Source organism: Lathyrus oleraceus, chromosome 5 (assembly GCF_024323335.1).
Source record: "Lathyrus oleraceus cultivar Zhongwan6 chromosome 5, CAAS_Psat_ZW6_1.0, whole genome shotgun sequence".
Taxonomy (NCBI): domain Eukaryota; kingdom Viridiplantae; phylum Streptophyta; class Magnoliopsida; order Fabales; family Fabaceae; genus Lathyrus; species Lathyrus oleraceus.
In genome coordinates this window covers 492,277,743-492,299,419 of record NC_066583.1, presented here as the reverse complement: position 1 = coordinate 492,299,419, position 21,677 = coordinate 492,277,743, and the positions used below count along the sequence as shown (strand labels likewise).

Genomic DNA, 21,677 nt, shown 5'->3' with positions numbered 1-21,677 from the left:
TGCTATTTTGCTCAGAGTCAGAACTTCTGGAGCAAGTTTCTACTTCAGATGCTTCTGATCTTCTGATAATTTGTATCTGATTGATTCTGTATCTGATGACGTAATCAGATTACTTTCTTCTTGTCTAGAATCCTGCACACTTAGAAACTTTTCGTTAGAGTGCCATTTTTGGTTTCATTCTTTGTTATCATCAAAATCCTGGAATCTGTTGTAGAACAATTTTTGTTCTTACAATGAACAAAAATTGTTCTACACATTTGACTTGGGACTTCGAAAATTTTCAAATATGTTTGATTTCCCAAACTTCCACCTCGAAATTCTTCATTATCCAAGCTTCAAATGAACAAGTGTTAAACATGAAAGTTGTTCCCCTTGATCTCACCTTTCCAAAAAGTCCAAGATAATCTATTTTGGACAAAGTATGAAGGATTTGTGCATGGGTGCAACATGAAGAACCATTTGGATGATTTCCACTTCCACTTTTCACACACGATTGCATGGCTTACCAACATGAATTCAGCATGACTCTCACTCATTTTTGGATCAGATTACATCACTTGATGGGCCTAGCACACGCTTATGCAAGCATTCAAAGGAATTTCACATTTTTGCCAAATTTGGAAGTGTGTGGAAATGAATCTCATGGCCTATAAATAAGACCCCCATTGCTCAGAATTAAGGACCTCATGCCCAAGCTTTGAACTTGTAATCCCAAACCATCACCATTGAAGGATAATCTTGATGGTTTTCTTTGAAAATCGAGTTTGAAATCTTCATCCGTTTTCAGATTGAAACTCCAAGAGTCCAGACCTTTTATTGATCTTAATCACTTCCAACAAGCATCTGAAGCAAGGCCAACACAATTGGAATCAAGATCGTGCCAATTTGAAGCTCCATTAAAGGTGGATTTTCATAATTTTCTTCTCTTTGATTCTCCCTCAATTATTCACCATTCTTTGTGATTTTTGGTTATCTGAAGTCCTATCAATGTAGGCAAGAATATTGAGTTGCTTTTAGGTCAAATCGAAGCAACTCAATTCATGATCCTCAAAATTTAAATCCCTATATCTTTTTATATACTTGGAATTGGAGAAAATTGAGGCCAGATTCGTGCTCCTGAGCATTTTTCCTTCAAATTAGTGTATTCACTTTTCATTTTTCATAAGGTTTTGGTTGGACCAGTCTGGTGGTCCTCACCGGAGAAGATGACCGGAGATAGGGCTCCGGTGGTGCGCTGGATCAATCCAGGCCATCTGATCCGTTTGAAATGTTTTAATCTCACGCGTCCAATCTAATTACCAAGCCTGCAGCGCATTGACTAAGGACCATTGTAGAACGTGCACGCTTGACCATCAGATCTTCCACCTTAATTAATGAGGGATATCTGATGGCCATCCTTTTTTTAATTTTTTTATTTTTGTGTTTAATCCATTTATTTTGGTTAATTCATATTAATTTCATTTTTAATCCAAAAAATATGGGACTTTCACCAAAAATCTTTAAATATTTTTCTCTTACATTTTATGAATTAATATTATTTTTTGGATTAATTTTGATATTTTTCATGAATTAATTGTTTTTGTGCATATTTTTAATTGTTTAAAAATACTTCTGACTTTTCAAAAATTATGAAATTTTTTGTCTAAGGTCCCTTTACCTTGTTTGACCTAGGATTAATCTCTTGGTCATTTATTTGGTGTTTTGAAGAGGTTTTAGGTTTTAACCAAACTAAATTTAATTTAAATGCATTTTTAATTTGATTTTTAATTGATTAATTGTGTAGAAATTATGGTGAGCCATTTTTTTTTACTTGTGAAGTTTGACTATGTGTTTGGGCCTTGGTCAAGGTTGATTTAACTTTTGTTGGATTAAAATCATTGGAGTTAGGGGATTGATGAAATGTACATTTCATCTCCCAAAATGAATGAATGATTTTAATTTGATAAAATTCCTCCCATGACCAATTTGTGTTTCTATCATTTCCCCTCCCTCTTCATCTTCAATCCCATTCTCTCTCATCCTTTCGATTGACCAATAAAGTCTCAATATCCTAAGGCTAATTGGTTCATCAATAGCTTTGTGTTAGATGAACCAACACAAGTATGGAGGAGATAGATCCATCCCTAAATCTTTTTCTTTTTGTGTGTGGTATGTTTTAGGAGTATGGTTCATTATACCATATCTCTAACATGCATTAACACCAAAAAATTAATTGTCTGGCCTCAGATAGTTGTGACTTCTACATAAGTCCAATTACGATTGCTTAACATAACGCTAAATTTTGACCCTAAAAGCATAGCATTCTAGTAAGTGAGATTGTAAGTCTCTCCCCTTTCATGGTATTGTGTGGAAACTTGGCCTTTTTTCCTTCTTTTGGGAGATGTCTTGTTTCAAGGATCCATGCTTGTGAATAGAGGGTTGAGTGTTCTCCAAAGAATGACTTAATCAATTGAAAAGTAAAACTCCACTATCTCCTAATCAATTAACATTTGACTAACTTTTATAATTTCTTGCTTTTATTTCCAAGTCATTTACTTTATGTTGTTTAAATTCAAGTCATTTACCATTTCATTTGTCATTTTACATATCATTTAACTTGTTTATGTTTATGTCATTTTCACTTTGCTCATTTGAGCCATATATTGTGATTGTATATATTTGTTTGTGTTTGTGGTCTTAGGACCTTAAAATACATAATAAATAACAAAAAACCCTAAAAAATATTTGTGAGGACTATTGGATTTGATCTTAGCTTTTGGACTTAGAATTAGGCAACATTCCCTATGCAAAAGGATTTGGCCAATGGCAACTTTTCTGATACCATGTTTATCATGATTTGAGCTTTCATCTGGTGCAAGTATTGGGATCTACATGAGTTCATCTGCTACATGGCATTGATGTAACTGTTACTTTGAACCTGTGTATAATGCCTTATTTTAGACCAATCAAGGAGTAGGTCATCTGATACATGAGAAGACAAAGAAGACTTTTAGCTAAGAAGTTGCTTGCTTGGATGTGGCTATCTTTATTTGATGTCTTGCCCTTCATATTTCTATTTGCTTGTTGATATTGCTTGATTCAAAGTCCAAAGGAAAAATGGGTTTTCTATATGACATTCTTGTATGTTGGATTGCATCCCATTTTTCAGATCTTTTCAACTCTTAACTTTTAATTTTATGCTTAGGATTAGTCTCTTCATCTCCTCCCACTTCTTAAATTTCAAAGTCTCTCCCCCTTTTCAAAAACTTTCTTTTCTTGTGATTTCAAACTTAGACTCTTTTGCAAATTAGAAACTTTGGCCTTATGCCATTGCATTTTTCTTTAAAATCTTTTTAATCAAACTTGTAAATGGACCTAACTATATTGAATTAAAATTTTAAAAGACAAAAAGAACTAACACTCACTCAAACCTTTGGGCCTTTTGTGCCTCATTTAAACTTAAACTGTTGTTAAAATCAAACCACTCATTTTGAAATTGATACCATGAGCTACGAGGTTTTGATCCCTCATTTTTATGTTGGTACGTAGGCACAAGTCTGAAAGTCTTGTCAAACACAAAAATATAAACAATGAATTCTTTTCTCATCCCCACACTATATTTATTCCTAACTTCTTTTATACCAAAACACATACACACATAAAAAAAGGGCTCCCTAGGAGTACCTAGGACACTTTGGGTGCTAACACCATCCCTCTGTGTAACCAACCCCCTTACTTGTAATCTCTGGCATTTTATTAGTTTTGATTTGAAAACTTCTTATCTTTGGGTTTTGTTTGTACTTTTCCCTTTTGTAGCAACCTGAAAAATACAGTGTGCGAAAAAACAACCGGCGAAAGAAAATGACAGAAGAGTCGCCACCGTGCGTTATTCATCCCAAAGGAGGGAAAGGAAACGCTCGAAGTAAACCTGAAAAAGGAAAGGACAAGACGGGGCCTCGCAACCAAATCTTGGGTTCGGGAGTCGGTTATGCGAAGGGAAGGTATTAGCACCCCTACGCATCCGTAGTACTCTACGGGATCCACTTTTGTAGTTCTTGTCTAAAGGGTGTGAGTTTATCTTGTGCTGTTTACCAAAAAAAGAAAAAAAAAGGGTTAAATGAAAATGACTCGCGCGGATGTCGCATCCACTGCATACGTATCTCATATGAATATGAGAATCAGAGTCTTCGTAGCTCGGCTGACCTATGGGTTAGGGGGATGTGTGCTCGCTAAGACATCGCGTCTTATGCCTATGTATCTAATCTGGAATGAGAATCAGAGCAAGTCGTAGTTCGGCTAACTATGGAGTTATGGATTGGGTTTTGGACGAACGACGTCACTACGCAATCTACCGGATGCTCGTCCTTTAGAGACTTACTCTCCTGTAGTAGAAGGAGTTAACGTGTTGCTTTAGGCTTTAGGGTTTGGGATGCTCAAGGGCAAAAAGCCAGTCCTCGACGAAGGAACCGCGCTACATGTGGGGATACGAACACATACAAAACAAACATGTATAAAGTAAACATGCCAACAAGGGGCTAAGAAGTAAATAAACAAAAGAAAGAAAATGCCTCCTATCGAGGTCTTCCAGCTAAGAAAGCGATAAAATGCGGAAAAGAGGTAAAAGTACCACACGGATAAAGATCCGAAGTAACAACAATTAAAGGAGTAAGAAACCCAGAGATCTCCCAAGCTAATGCCATCAAAGAAAGGTGAGTCAGTACAGGTAATCAGAATGAACCTCCAGGGGGTATCCCACAAATAAAGTGGGAAAACCATGCAAACCATCTCTGCAAGAGTCTGTGAGCCCTCACAAAAAACTCAACAAAAGGGTTAGTGAAACACAATAAGCATTTTTTTCATGGATAACAGTATGGTTTCAGAAACCTCAAACCCTATGGCATACACTTCAGAAATTAAACGGTTAAGCATTCAAGGCATTGTTTATACATTCATACATAATTATAAACCCGTGGGCAAAAACCTAATGTTACCTCACACATTCAGGTGATCCAAATTAAGAGCATAAAGGTAATGGGAATAAGGGCAAACCTGATTGGAGAAGAAAAATCAAATGGCATGGCTGGATTTGTAAACCAATGTTAGGGTTTGCTTGAACTGAAAGTGTGTGAGTCAGAATGAACCTTTCAGAGTTGCCTGGAGGTTGCTGCAGCTTAATTCTCACTCTCTCTGTCTAGGTTTCTCTTCAGGTTTTGTCCAGGGTTTTGTTCCAAGGAAACCTCAGAGTATTTTGCTTCCCTTCCTTCTTTTTCCTGTTTTGTTTCAATAACTCTAGTATTTATAGGCTAATATTGGTAGCTTAGTGGGTTTTTGAGAGAGGTCCAAGTCCAAGTTTTTTCTATTATATTTTATTTTATTATTATTATTTTTATTTATTTATTTATTTATTTATTTATTTATTTTTCTTTTTTTTTCTTTTTTTTTTTAAATAAAGTTTCTTGGATCTAATTCTGATTGACATGATGAAATGCAATATGAAATGCTAAATGAATGCATGAATGAGGAGGGCAAATTTTGGGGTGTTACAGCTGCCCATATTCAATCATCAGCTAACCCGAGTAGGATGAAAGCGAACAGCTTATCAGACAAACGAGGTGAGCTGTGATTGAATACCAAAGACAGATCGAAAATTTGCGCTCCGAGAACACCACAAAAACGCGGAAATACACTGCGCTGTTTATTTTTCTTCCGATCCTCTGGTTGGATCTGAATCAGTCTTCTGGCTTAATCTGGAGTGTCGATCCTCTAGCTGAACCTATACTCAATTTAGTCATCTGATTGGATATTAATTTTGATCCTCGGGCTGGATACGATTTTGATCTTCTGGCTAGATCTTCTTCGATCTTCTGGCTAGATCTCCTTTGTTTCGATTCTCTGGCTGAATCTATTTCCTTTGATTCTCTGGCTGAATCTACTTCGATCTTCTGGCTAGATCTGAATTATTTCGATTTTCGATCTTCTGGCTAGATCTTCTTTGTGTCGATTCTCTGGCTGAATCTACTTCGATCTTCTGGCTAGATCTGGATTATTTTGATGATAAATTCCCATCATTAGGATCCCGCATCTGAGGCATGCGCTGGTTAACCCTCTTTTGAAATCTACACCCAACCTTCATATTAGATATGCAGCTTCGAGAATATTCCACTTTTGGGCTTCGTACATATTCTTCGGGCTAGAACATTTTGTAACGACTCCTCAATTAGACTTGGGCTTGCTGGGGAAATAAAGCTTGTAGGCGACTTCACTGGGGAATCTTCAAATTGAGCCTTAGGCTGGCTTACTGGAACACGATTCTCAGGCTGAATCTTTGAAATGACCCTCAGGCTGGATCACTGGAACACGGTTTTGAGGCTGAATCTTCGAAATGACCCTCAGGTCGGATCACTGGAACACGATTCTCAGGCTGAATCTTCGAAATGAACCTCAGGCCGGATCACTGGAACACGATTCTCAGGCTGAATCTTCGAAATGAACCTCAGGCCGGATCACTGGAAAACGATTCTTAGGCTGAATCTTCAAAACGACCCTTAGGCTGGATCACTCACGCTTGATCCTCTGGCTGGATCTCATGACCTTGGTCGTAAAGTAATTCTTCAGTCTGCTTGGAAGAACCTGTTTATCAGCTTATGTGTATGCTTGATATGATATGCATGCAAATGCAAATGTTATGCATGGTGTAAAAAGAAATCTGCTTGGGGAAGCAAACTCCGTTAGGGAACAGATCGCTGTATCAATCCTTGAATGCTCTGTGGGGAATGATCCGTCTGCCGGGACCAATGAGCCACCAAAAATAAATTGGCTGCTTAAAAAGTTGACTTCGGGGGGGGAGTACCAACTATGAAAACTTTGTTCGGCGACGCTCTGTGAGGAGAGTCTGTGGGGAAAACACTTCCTGGGGAAATGTCATAGGAAACGACCTTTGCTGGGGATATGAACTTGCTAATCGCCCTCAAGCTGGGGATTAACAAATCTGTTAAAAATAATCTGTTGGGGAATGAGATGAACACAGGGAACACCACCCTCTCATCTGTTGGTTATGCAACCACTCCGCTGTTGCTAGGAAGATACAGTCTGACACTATCAACTCCGCTGGGGATATATAGTCTGGATACTGTCAACTCTGCTGGGGAACATGCTCTGTTGAGGAGAGACTTTGTCAACCGCTTGGGGATGAGGATTCATGACTTGGCATCCGGTTCCTGTGACCTGCAACCAAAAATACACGTATTCCTCGGGGGAATTACTCGGTTTGAATTCACCGTCCGGGATTAAGCACATTCAAAGCAATTTTAAATGTTTTCCTGTGCAAATCATCTGCAAAAGCCACCATTATGTTCATATGCAATATGTTTTATCAAAAATTCAGACATTTTTGCAAACAAACTGATAAATGAAAAATAAAGAGGCTCTTTAACTGAATTATTCGACTCTTACTGGGGAGAAAATTTGTGCCAGGAATAGACGAGGGTATCAGGAAGCTGATCCCTGAAAAGAGGTGATCGCTATAAAAAGAGAACTATCCTAATGGCAATGGGGATACGGGGTCCCACCGAGTATCGACTCTGCTATGGCTCGTATGTCCTCAAGACGCTCTGCTCATCTTGCTTTCTGAAGTGGATGATTAGTCGATCTTTAACCTTCGAAGATTGCCGGATTGAATGAAACGGTGATATAACACTGATGAACTCAGATCACAGTCACTCGCTCATTCCCTAACTTTTGCCTGGATCGCCCCCTTTTCGGGTTTTCAATCCACCGGGATACCCATTTTTGCCTGAGCCGCGCTTTTGGGTTTTCGACTCACCGGGTGTACTCTTTTTTATATCCCTAATATTTTCCCGAACCTCTTTATTCTTTTTTTTTTGGTTCGTCGGGATGCCCTTTTTTTGCCTGGACTATTCTTTTTATCGTCCAGCGGGTCTATTTTATGCGAAGTATTTTTTTTAACTGCGTCTGAGTTAATAGGGGACGGGAATCCTTCGCCATCCATGGTTGTTAGCATCAAAGCTCCGCCATAGAAAATCCTTTTAACCACGTACGGACCCTCATAGTTCGGTGTCCATTTGCCCCTGTGATCTGTGTTGGGAGGAAGAAATCTTTTGAGTACCAATTCACCGACTTGATACCCCCGAGGGCGCACTTTCTGACCAAATGCTTTCTTCATTCGTCTCTGACCGAGATACGTCAATTTTGGGTACGTAGTTCCAGCATAGCACCTTAATCGTCGAAGACAAGGTAAACAAAGCATCAGCAAATTGGTTTTCTTCAAAAGAAAATCAACAATCTTCTCGTGTAGTCTCTGTAAGGAGCCAGATGAGGCTGAGGTGTATACAATTTCCCGTTGGTTTGATTGATGACCAAAGCTGAATCCCCGTAACATCCAGGGTTTTAATCTGTATATTGACGGCTTCCTCAAGTCTTAGGATACAAGCTTCGTATTCAGCTTCATTGTTGGTGCAGGGAATAGTTATTCTGGCACCAAATGGCATATGAACCCCCTTCCGATGTGATCAACACTACACTAACTCTGCGACCATTGACATGGACCGCCCCATCAAACATCATAACCCATTTGGATTCAGGGTCAGGCCCCTCCTCCGGGAGTGGTTCCTCTCAATCTTTCGATTTGAGAAACATGATGTCCTCATCAGGAAAGTCAAACCTCATAGGTTGGTAATCATCAATCGGTTGCTCTGCAAGATAGTCTGACAAGACACTTCCCTTGATGGCTTTTTGTGAAGTGTATTGGATGTCATACTCTGTCAGTATCATTTGTCACCTAGTAACCTTTTCGGTAAGTGCTGGCTTTTCAAAAATATACTTGACTGGATCCATTTTTGATATCAATAGAGTCGTGTGAGTCAACATATCCTGTCTTAGTCAGCGAGCAGCCCATGCCAAAGCGCGGCAAGTTTTCTCGAGCAATGAGTATCTTTGTTCACAGTCGGTAAACTTTTGCTAAGGTAGTATATTGCATGCTCTTTTCGACCTGACTCGTCATGCTGACCGAGCACACAACCCATTGACCTTTCTAACACAGTCAAGTACATGATCAACGGTATTTCCTCTCGGCCTGTAGACTTGCCCCGATCTTGATCTCTTTCCTGTCGTCTGCGGTACCGATGTTGACGGTCTCAATCACCTCCTGATAAGGTGTAATAGCTCGGTCCTCCTGTTTCAACAATCTGGCTAACCCTTCAGGCAATTCACAATCTTCCTCAACCCCTTCTTCGGCTTAATAGATAGGATTGTCGAAGTCATACTTGGCCATAGCAGTGTCGTTAGTAGTGAGATCCGGGTGGTCCGCTCTGCATGATGGAGGATCATGCTTTACCTTAGAATGAGATATTTTTTTTTGGAAAGAAAGAAAAAACGAAAAAAGAAACATTGCCATTTTTTTTGTAAAAGTAAAAAAAACTGAAAGAAAGAGAACACAAAATTGTTTGCAAAAGCCGTCCTTTATTGATGATAAAAATAATTGCGAAATGTAACTAAATGGATGGCCCTACAAATGAGCCGTTACACCTTGGGCAAAGTGTAAGACTTTATTATGCATGTAATAAAGGAAAACAATAAAAAACACTCTTTCAGTAGAGTAACCCAGACGGTTTTTTCAGACGACCAATTGTCGAGCTTTTCTTCCGGGACACACAGGCGAATCCAACTATCTAAGTCACAGTCGCTGTCAGCCTTGTCTTCATCTGCAGCATTGACGATGTGGGGAGGAACCAAACCCCCGCTGGAGAGAGTACCGGTTTCATTCTTCTGAGATCCCGGAGCATACCCCAATCCAAACTTGTCTTCTTTGATGACTGGCTCCACAAATTTGCCCCAGCCTTGGGCATTACCAGCTTTAACCACTTCGACAGCTTGCTTGTATGAAGAGATAGAAGTCCCGACCTTCTCAAACTCAGGTGAAAAGACAGCTTCGGGCGCGACCTCATTGATGTTTATGGCTTCGAAGCCCTGACACAGCATCTCGTGCTTCTCGCCGTCCATCTCTACATACTTAAATGTAGACAGGTGGCTAACAAAAATATCCTCTTCACCACAGACAGTGACGACCTGACCTTCTAGCTCATATTTGAGCTTCTGGTGGAGGATAGAAGTAACAGCACCGGCAACATGAATCCAAGGCCGACCTAGCAGACAGCTGTAGGCAGGCTGGATATCCATCACATAAAAGGTGCTCTTGAACACCTGCGGTCCAATCTTAACTGGCAACTCAACTTCGCCAAAGACAGCTCTCTTAGAGCCATCAAAAGCCCTAACAACTAAGTTATTTGGCCTCAGGATGGTGTCATCGCAATCCAACTTCATTAAGGCTTTCTTTGGAAGAACATTCAGAGAAGAGCCTGTATCAACCAAAACATGGGAAAGCATCACCCCTTTGCACTCCATTGTGATATGCAAGGCTTTGTTGTGATTCCTGCCCTCAGATGTCAGGTCATTATCGGTGAAACCTAGCCCCCGGGTAGCGTTTACATTGGAAACTACCGACTCCAGCTGGTTAACAGTTATCTCCGGTGGAACATAGGCCATATTCAGTACTTTCAACAAGGCTGCTCTGTGCGCCTCAGAGCACAGCAATAGTGAGAGAATGGAGATCTTTGAGTGTGTCTGATTTAGCTGGTCGACTACCTTGTAGTCACTTTTCTTGATAATCCTTATAAACTCATCCACTTCCTTCTCGAATGCGGTCTTAGGAGGATCTTCCTCAGTAGTAACCTCTTCGGCGGCCATCTGTTTCCCTTTAGCCTTGGCAGCTGCCTCGGCTTAAGTATTCGCGCGTAATGTTGATGGTGCAAATAGGCGTCCACTGCAAGTGAAGCCACCAACCCCTCCAACATTGTCTACAGCAGAGCTACCAATGTCAATGTCTTCTTCGTTAACTTTCTGCCCCTGGCAGTAGATATCATCCCCATAGTGCCACGGGATAACACTGTCTTTCTCATACGGAACGGGTCCTGGTATTGTGATGGTGATCGGACCAACCAAAGTCGGTTGAGGGCTGTCAGAGTAAATTGCAACTGGTGCTGAACTTTCGATGTTCACCGCTGCTGGTTCTGTACTTTCTGGGAAATATATTGTTGTTGGAGCGAGTCTCTCGGGAACATATATTTCTTCAGGAGTGAAATAAAACGTCACCGTCGATACATCATTCTTCACTGGACGGGCCTGATCGAACTGAAGACAACCTTCATCTATCAGTTGTTGAATACCCCTTCTCAAACTGTCACATCCGTTTTCGGCAGCTTGATAATTTCTGCATTCTTCCCCACAGCCCGGGAAAATTTGTCCTTTCAGAAGTCGGTCTTTAACCACCGATAGCGAAGTCTTCACCTTAGTCACATCAGAAACCAAATTCAAAGTTTCCCCACTATCAATAGCATTAATCCTCTGCCCGCCGTGAGCCGGCATCGGGTTCTGGATAACATTAGGCACCAGAGCAAAATTGATAGCCTGGGCATCTCTCAAATCTTGTACTTTTAACTGGAGAGCCTTGCAATTATCTGTAGTATGGCCAGGTGTGTTGGAGTGAAAAGCACATCTGGCGTTGACATCATAACCTCTAGGCAAATTATTGGGATCGATTGGTGGGGCCAGAGTTCTCAACGTAACCAGATTCATGTCAATCAGCTTGGGAAGTAATACTGAATAAGGCATTGGGATTGGCTCGATGACCCGGTCCGTCTGCCTTGGACGTTGTTGATAGTGTCTCTGCTGACCTGGATTACCTCCTTGTTGTTGATTGTTGTACCTAGGTTGTTGTTGCGGATGATATTGCGGTTGAGGAACAAGTGTTGGAATAGTGACTACGGCCACTTGATCTTGATAGTAATTAGGGCGTCCTCTACCCCTGCCTCTGTCGGCATACACAACGCTTGCCTCGCCTTCTTTTCTTTGCTGACCGTTACCAGCAAACGGTCTCTTGGGATCTGATGAGTAGGAAGCACTATTGCCTTGAATTCGGCCCATCTTCAATAGACTCTTGATTCTTTCTCCAGCAATTACTATCTCTGCAAAGCTGATTGACGGGCAAGCAGCCAATCTCTCAATATAATTGCCTTGAAGAGTGTTCATGGACATGTCCGCCATCTCCCTTTCAGACATAGGGGGTTGGACGGACGCAGCAATCTGTCTCCAACGCTGAGCACACTCTCTAAAGGTTTCCTTGGCAGTCTGAGACATACCTTGCAACAAGGTCCGATTTGGAGCCATGTCCAGGTTGTATTGATATTGCTTGACAAAAGCCTCTGTCAAGTCTTTCCAGCTCTTGATGGTAGTACGAGACAAATGAGAATACCATTCTCGAGAAGCTCCAGTTAGACTGTCTTCAAAATAGTACATCCACAGCTTTTCATCTTCCGTGTGAGCTCCCAACCTTCCCAGATAAGATTGGAGATGAGTGTGTGGGCAAGAAGCCCCGTTGTATTTCTCAAAAGTAGGGGGTTTGAACTTGTGAGGAATCCTTACTCCCTGAACCAGACCAAGATTTGTGACATCAAAGCCTAAGGAATTTTGAGACTCCAAATATTTGAGCTTCTCAACAAGCTCATCCATACAGCGAGTGGTCTCGAGGGCCTCGTCGTGCAAAGAAAATTGATTATACTGATAATCTTCAGTAACGGGGCGCCCGTTAATCTGAATTCCTTGATTCACATTATACCTTCCGCCAATACCATTTCCAACATTCCCTATGTTGCCAACATTACCCGGGTTTCCATCAGCATTTGCGTTACCCGCGTTACCAGTGTTCACAGGGTTATCAGCATTCCTAGGGTTACCAGGGTTTCCCTCATCATTTGGTATCTCCACCTCCGGATTGGGTCTCGGTTGCTCAACCAGTTCCCTCAGCTTTTCCTGGCCTTCTGCCATACCAGTCATCAATGTCATGAACTGATCCATCCTTTCACGCATATCAGCCAGCTCTTTCTGTACTTGGTCCATCGCTAGCTGCAGACGATTTTCCTTTGTCGGGTACCTGTGGACTCGCTTGGGACCAATAACTGCCTGATACAGGGAACAAATATTAGACACTGCGGTGACACCTGTAAAACAGACAAGGGTTAATATGCATGGTATGCGATGCACTGCTTGTTCAGTTTTAAGGCAGCCCCGTTTTGAAAGGGAATACCCTGCAAATGAAATAGCATGAGATGTTGGATGCAAATATGCAGATGATGTTATGTAATGCAATGGCATGTCAATCAGAATTGATGGATCCGCTTGAACATCTGTCAGGTTGCACTGTCTGAAGAGAAATTCACTGAGGAATATAATACAAGACCAAAACTCTGCTCCAGAAAACCGGGTTGGTTGGAGGTTAAGGTTTCCTGAATTTAGCCCGCCCCTCACTGGTAGGTTCTAAGAACAGAAGTTCGTCAGCTTCAGCCCTTCAGTCGCGAATAATACGTTTACCACTGAAGGTTTGGTATTATTACGGGACAAAAGACCTCCATTGACTCCCCTCAATAGGACATCCTAATAGCAAGTTCCCAGTCTCGGGATCCTCGGATTGAGCAGCGAGAATGCGCCCACCAGAGCTAACATAATCACGTCTCGGAGGAGAGGCCTCGACTGAGTTCTCGGGAAATGGTCACCAGAGTCGACGATTTCTAGAGGAACATCCTGCCGTTACGAAACACCCGTAAGACATAATATATCCAAAAGAAACCTCGTCTGGGAGTGGTTCTTCACGAACGACTTAACGTAGCAACATGCCACGCAAGCCTCATGATTATCCACTCTAAAACCTGTGTGTACACTCAAGCCTGGGTAATGGGCTTATCTCTCATAGAGCACCTCATCCCTAACAAACAACAAACAGATCCAACAGATACAACAGATGCATGCAAGCAGGTAAGCAAATAAATGTACAAAAGCATGAACACCCAATAAACAAGAAATCACACAAGCTAGGAGGGACTCGCTTAGGGAAGATGGACCAGCAAGAGGTCAACTTCTTAGTGTCCCCAGCAGAGTCGCCAGCTGTAGAAACCTGAAAAATACAGTGTGCGAAAAAACAACCGGCGAAAGAAAATGACAGAAGAGTCGCCACCGTGCGTTATTCATCCCAAAGGAGGGAAAGGAAACGCTCGAAGTAAACCTGAAAAAGGAAAGGACAAGACGGGGCCTCGCAACCAAATCTTGGGTTCGGGAGTCGGTTATGCGAAGGGAAGGTATTAGCACCCCTACGCATCCGTAGTACTCTACGAGATCCACTTTTTTAGTTCTTGTCTAAAGGGTGTGAGTTTATCTTGTGCTGTTTACCAAAAAAGAAAAAAAAAGGGTTAAATGAAAATGACTCGCGCGGATGTCGCATCCACTGCATACGTATCTCATCTGAATATGAGAATCAGAGTCTTCGTAGCTCGGCTGACCTATGGGTTGGGGGGATGTGTGCTCACTAAGACATCGCGTCGTATGCCTACGTATCTCATCTGGAATGAGAATCAGAGCAAGCCGTAGTTCGGCTAACTACGGGGTTATGGATTGGGTTTTGGACGAACGACGTCACTACGCAATCTACCGGATGCTCGACCTTTGGAGACTTACTCGCCTGTAGTAGAAGGAGTTAACGTGTTGCTTTGGGTTTTAGGGTTTGGGATGCTCAAGGGCAAAAAGCCAGTCCTCGACGAAGGAACCGCGCTACATGTGGGGATACGAACACATACAAAACAAACATGTATAAAGTAAACATGCCAACAAGGGGCTAAGAAGTAAATAAACAAAAGAAAGCAAATGCCTCCTATCGAGGTCTTCCAGCTAAGAAAGCGATAAAATGCGGAAAAGAGGTAAAAGTACCACACGGATAAAGATCCGAAGTAACAGCAATTAAAGGAGTAAGAAACCCAGAGATCTCCCAAGCTAATGCCATCAAAGAAAGGTGAGTCAGTACAGGTAATCAGAATGAACCTCCAGGGGGTATCCCACAAATAAAGTGGGAAAACCACGCAAACCATCTCTGCAAGAGTCTGTGAGCCCTCACAAAAAACTCAACAAAAGGGTTAGTGAAACACGATAAGCATTTTTTTCATGGATAACAGTATGGTTTCAGAAACCTCAAACCCTGTGGCATACACTTCAGAAATTAAACGGTTAAGCATTCAAGGCATTGTTTATACATTCATACATAATTATAAATCCGTGGGCAAAAACCTAATGTTACCTCACACATTCAGGTGATCCAAATTAAGAGCATAAAGGTAATGGAATAAGGGCAAACCTGATTGGAGAAGAAAAATCAAATGGCACGGCTGGATTTGTAAACCAATGTTAGGGTTTGCTTGAGCTGAAAGTGTGTGAGTCAGAATGAACCTTTCAGAGTTGCCTGGAGGTTGCTGCAGCTTAATTCTCACTCTCTCTGTCTAGGTTTCTCTTCAGGTTTTGTCCAGGGTTTTGTTCAAAGGAAACCTCAAAGTATTTTGCTTCCCTTCCTTCTTTTTCCTGTTTTGTTTCAATAACTCTAGTATTTATAGGCTAATATTGGTAGCTTAGTGGGTTTTTGAGAGAGGTCCAAGTCCAACTTTTTTCTATTATATTTTATTTATTTTTTATTATTATTTTTATTTATTTATTTATTTATTTTTCTTTTTTCTTTTCTTTTTTTTTCTTTTTTTTCTTTTTTTTTAAATAAAGTTTCTTGGATCTAATTCTGATTGACATGATGAAATGCAATATGAAATGCTAAATGAATGCATGAATGAGGAGGGCAAATTTTGGGGTGTTACACCTTTTCCTTTGGAAACAATAAAATTGTGGTGGCGACTCTGGTTTTATTGACGTTAAGTTTATCCATAGCTTAATGGTCATGAATTTATCGCTACAAGTACTTCATCATGATTTGATTTCTGGTTTACATTGTTGGACTAGCCAAACTACACAACAGGAGTTTCCACCCGAGCTTTCCTACCCACCAAAGTATCTTTAATTCTTTTAGGGGGAACTTAAGCAAATACTCGACCACTTCGGGTTACACCGCTTACATCAGCAATATTCACAACAGAAGAAAGGGAAGGGATGAGGACTTCGTTTCCATCTTCCAACATTGTAGCATTGTATTTGTAAGGAACAACTCTGTCAGATTCATAAGGTGTAGGACCCGCCAGACGAATAACCAAAGGAGAAATGGTATATTTTGGATTATTGTAGGAAATCACAACTGGTTCGGGGATATTGAAATGGGGAACTATGACATTCACATTATGCTCATCTTCATCCCTATCTCTGGTAATCTGAATAAGATTTTTATCCAACATCTCTTGTAAATCTATCTTTACCACATCATACCCTTTAGGGTTTCTTGAACAGATATGGTAAGAAACATGACAGTGCTCGTAATCACTCAGCTCACACAAAGTTGCATGCATCTCGACCAAGGATCTTCTAATCAGATTGACATCAAAGACACGATAATTTCCGGGACATCCCTCAATCTTATTCACAGTTGCACCACCATGTTTAGGAAACATATTAGATTGCACATTAGGACCAGAGTCTTCAAAAGACAAAATACCGCTTTGCACTAGTCTTTTCACCTTAGCTTTCAAAGTAAGACAATTTTCAATGTCATGACCGGGTGCACCTTGATAAAATGCACAATGATTATCAGATTTACACCACCATGAAAGTTCCTTTCGAGTAGCCAGTGGAGTCCTAGCCTGTACCAAATTCTTTTGTATCAAAGCAGGATATAATTCCGCATAGGACATCGGAATTAGATCAAATTGTGCTTGTCTTTGGACACTATTATGTTGATGATTCTGTTGATGGGTACGTTGTTAAAAACATGGTTGATAATTTGGTACTACTTGAACAACTAGGGTAGGACTAATAGTCGGGGTAACTGATGTCACATGATGATGACGTTGATTGCTTCTCGGAGACCTCCTATGATTTTCTTGCGAAATAACATTAGCATCATGTTCTTTCTTTTTGGACAAACCATTCCCATATTTCTTGGACCTTCCAGATGAATCACTCTCTTTCACCAATCTTCCCTCACGGACGCCCTCTTCTAGTCTCATCCCCATGTTTACCATCTTGGTAAAATCACTGGGAGCACTTACAATTATTCTGTCACAGTAAAACATACTCAAAGTCTTCAAGAAAAGCTTTGTCATCTGTTTCTCTTTGAACGAAGGACTGACTTGCACGACAATCTCGCACCATCTTTGTGCATACTCTTTGAAAGTTTCCTTATCCTTTTGGGACATAGAACAGAGTTTATCTCGGTCCGGAGCCATGCCACCATTATACTTGTATTGACGAACAAAAGCTTCTCCTAGATCGTTGAAAGTAAGGATCTTGGTGCTATTAAGTCCCATGTACCACTTCAAAGCAGCATCAGTCAAAATATCTTGAAATTAATGAATCAACAGTTGATAATTAGCAGTTTAAGTTGACATCTTGCGAGCATACATCACCAAGTGACTCAAAGGACAAGAGTTGCCCTTATATTTCTCAAAATCTGGCACTTTGAACTTATGATGGATCTTTATATGAGGAACTAAGCAAAGATCATGAGCATTCTTTCCGAACAATTCTTTTCCCCTCATAGAATTAATCTCCTTTTATATTGCTTGAAGTTGGTCTTGAAATTCATCCATCCTTTAATAGGTTCCTAATATTTTCACTCTGATCAGCATAGAAAATAGGTTCTTCCATATAAGTAGTAGCATGGACCACAAGAGGTGGTACAAACATAACAGGTTGAGCAATGGGAACTTCAACAGCAGGTTGATATCCTTCTATAACAAAGTTAGGAGGCATACCCCAAGGGAAACCAGGGGGAATTTGGTGCAACGGAGCACTGATTGAACCCACAGAAACAAGCGTATAAGTGATTTCAGAAATCACAGTCCTCTGAAGCAGAGTCCGAGGAGGAGGAGGTTGATTCTGAGAAGCCACCAAAGTTTCCATCATAGTATAGAGCCTTTCCATATTATCCCTCAAAGTAGTCACTTCCTCGAGGAGTTCACGATTCTCCTGCTTTAAATGATCCATCTTCTTCTATTGATTAGCACGAGTGTTGTATTGGTGAGATAACTTGTTTGAATGAAGACCAAGAAAAAGAAGAAATAATACACCTATAAAACTCACACAAAGCAAGACCGAGATGCAACATGATGCTTTATATACAAATGCAAATGCTAAAGTTTTCAAGGAACTTCAAGATATAAAGCAAACTACAAGCATCATAAAGGAAATAACACATTTTGAAATACTAAAAAATATCATTTCATTAATAATGGGAAGGATTATAATCTGAAATACAATCTCAACAATCCTAAAATGTAAGAGGAAAGAAGTTAGGTCTATGAAATCATATCTGATGATGACCCAATTCCTAGTTGATACTTCTTGTGAAATCTTTTTATCTCTCTTTTATAGTTGCTCTTCATGGCATCCTTCTCCATCACAAGCTGGTCTACAATGCCTTTCCAAACACCTGAAATAGGTAGATGAGTAGATGCTGAAATGTTAGAGTAAAATAAATCCTCTTGGTTCCTTTACCTCTTCATAGCACGTTGCTCAAGCAACTCTATCAAGTCATCATTTTCCTTCAACTGCTTCTGCAATTCTATCTTCTCGAGGTTTGAAGCGTGAAACTTGTCTTCCCAAGCATCCTTCTCTTGCTTCATCCTATCTAAATCTTCTTACAACTCCTTTATTCCTTTAATATGAATAATGGATGGTTTGGCCACTACTAAAGACATAGGCCTCTCATAAGCATAAGGCATCTTGAATTCTTTTGCTCTCCTCTTCACACAACTAGTGTAAGGCTCCAAAGCTACACAATTCTTCAATCCAAGCTCACTTTTTTGTTTCATATGAATATTGTGCCAAGCATGGACCATCCTAGCGTTCAATCCTTGAGCGTCTTTCCCTTCTTGGAAAAATAAATCTTCTAACAAAGTGTTATTAGTTTTGTCCTTCATAGCGAACCCAAGTTGACGTCTTGCCAAAGCCGAATTGTATTTGATTCCTCCTTGTGTACCAGGAAGAGGCACATTAGAGAACTTCCCACAACTATAAATAATCTTGACATTATCGTAAATAAAAGAATACCAAGTGATGTCATCATTGGTGAGAGACATAAGTCTTTGACACCACCTTAAACAACCCTTGTTTTCTTTGAAGATATGAGACTGAGGAAAATGTGAAATAAACCACTTGTACATCAATGGTGTATAACACACAATAGTTTCATTTACCTTAGAAGTCCTATGATGAATGGATAAATAGGTGTCATCAAGCAAAGTTGGAACAAGATTCCCAACCAAAAAGATCCTAATAGCATTAACATCACCAAAATTGTCAATATTGGGAAACAAGACCAAACCATAGATGAGTAAGGCAAGAATAACTTCAAAGGCCACCATGCTATCAACAATAGCAAAAGAAGAGGCTCTCTCAATCAGAAATTTTGATGTCAACCCTCTGATACCTCCTTTGACAGTGAGATTAGAATTTACGTCATATTTGTTCAGGTGAATAGCTTCAGCAATAACATGAGACTCCAAAATCCATTCCAAACCATAAAAAGGAACCCTATCAGAATTCGGTATACCGAAAAGATAAGCATACTCTTCCATGGTAGGTAACAACTAATAATCAGGGAAAATGAAACACCTGTAGACGGGATCGTAGAACTGATCCAGAGTACAAAGAAGACCATCTACAACATTAGTAGATAGGACAGACAAAAGTTTTCCAAAACAGTCTCTGAAATCCTTAGGATCATCGACAAAAGATGTTAACTTTCTCAATTCCTTAAGATCAAGACATTTGAAACTGTATTTCTGAGTATTCCTTCTTCTAATATCCATGGTCAAAATATTTGCGATGTTTGTAAAGAGAATCTATAAGTTCCTTAAAAACTGAGAAAAATGCTCATGAATTCAATGAGTGCATGATGCGACAACCACTAACAAGATTACACAAAGCACACAAGCAAGGTCCAAAGGTTCGGAGTCACGAGCATGGAGCCAATGGTAAGAACCAACCCACATGGTATGTACTAAGGGTATAATCACCTGTACAACAAGGTTCTAAAAAATTTCCCAGAGTCATAATTCTATCTTTTGGATATTACCGGCTTAAACGACTACTCTCAAACCAATAATATTCTCAAGAGAAACTTGTTTGAATATAGCAGTGTGTAACAACTAATTCAAGTCTACACCTGAATAGCCACCACACTACGTTCTAAAAGGACAAGATGGGTTAAGGGTTCTAAGGTCCTCAGCTACTTGGGCTCCCAGGTCGGAAAAAGTAATGCCAATTACGACTACTTGTAAGACATCAATAGTCCCAAATGGGCCTCCACTGAGCAGGGGATCTCAAGTCAACTCATTAAGGATTAACTCCACGTAAGCCAAACAAGACTATACCACCCTCCTATCATAAGAGCACTCAAGTCTGGGTATAGGACTTATCTCAGCACATAGAGATCACCAAGCACCCAGATAGAACAAACAATAACAAACAACATCAAACATAATATACACAAATAAACAAAGATAGGTTAAACTCACTAAGGACTACTCCCTAGCTGAGTCTCCACTTTTCTATAGCGGTAAATTTTTTGAGATTAAGCTATTGATTAACTTAACTCATAAATCAAGATTCGCCACCGCGCTTTTATTATTTCCAAAGGAAGGGGAAAAAGAACAAACAAAACCCAAAGAAGTTTTAAAACAAAACTAATAAAAACATAGATAAGGGTGGTTATGCAAAGGGAAGGTACTAGAACCCTAAACATCTATAGTACTCTATAGGAACCTCTTTGAAAATCTGTGCACTTTGGCTTAAAAATGATGTTGTTTGCAAAAGATAGGGGAGATGAGAAGAGAAATGTTATTTTTTATAATTTTTGTGTTTACCAAGACTTCTTGAGCCTCATGCCTACGTACCCATAAAGTAAAATGGAGGATCAAAAACTCGTAGTTCATGGTAAAAATGACAAAGATGTTTGTTTTCATTCATTTTTAATGAAAAGACATTTTCTCATTTTAAGGAGAACACTCAACTTGCCACCCACAAGTATGAGAACTTTGCATCACCACGGAGAAGGGCTCCAACTTGGATAAAGACCAACAAGTATGCCACTAGCTCTCTTAGGTGGAAAGTAATTATCATCAATACTATAGGGATATGAGAATCACATCTCAACTATGGAAATGACTCATGTCTAAACTTTGAGAAAAAGTCTTAAAACAAAGGGCACAAAATAGTTTGAATGAGTTATGTTTTTTAAAGTCTTTTGTAATTAGTTTGAATATGCTTAAGATGTGTTAGCATTTATTAAGGAAAGATTTTGAAAATCACTTGAAAAAAGTCAAGGTTTATTGAGAAAGTGGTTCAAGTTTGAAAACAAGAAGTTTTTTTTTGAAAAATAGAGAGAAGATTTTGAAAACTAAAGAAGAAGAGGAGATGAAGAGACTATCCTAGAACATAAATTAAAATCTAGGGAGGAAAAATCTAACCATGATATAACAAGCTTTATGACATAAGTCAAGGAAGAATTCCCTCATTTGGATTAAGTCTCAATAAGCCAAATAGGCAAATAATAATCCATGTGTCAGACAAAACCAAAGTAACCAAGCCAAGTCTTCAAAAGAAACCCAAAGTCAAAGGTACCAGATGCATCCCAAGGTCTCAAATCACAAACT

General features: G+C 40.0%; 1 protein-coding gene across 1 annotated transcript; it reads right to left on the bottom strand.

Moving 5' to 3' along the window:
- Positions 1 to 18,659: 18,659 nt before the first annotated feature.
- Positions 18,660 to 19,598, bottom strand: LOC127081506 (uncharacterized). Its single transcript, XM_051021758.1, has one exon. The coding sequence runs from the start codon at positions 19,596 to 19,598 to the stop codon at positions 18,660 to 18,662; it is 939 nt and encodes a 312-aa protein (XP_050877715.1).
- Positions 19,599 to 21,677: the final 2,079 nt, after the last annotated feature.

What these genes read in the sequence shown, in the direction of transcription:
- LOC127081506 (XM_051021758.1), bottom strand. Translation starts at nt 19,598, where the DNA reads ATGGAAGAGTATGCTTATCTTTTCGGTATACCGAATTCTGATAGGGTT.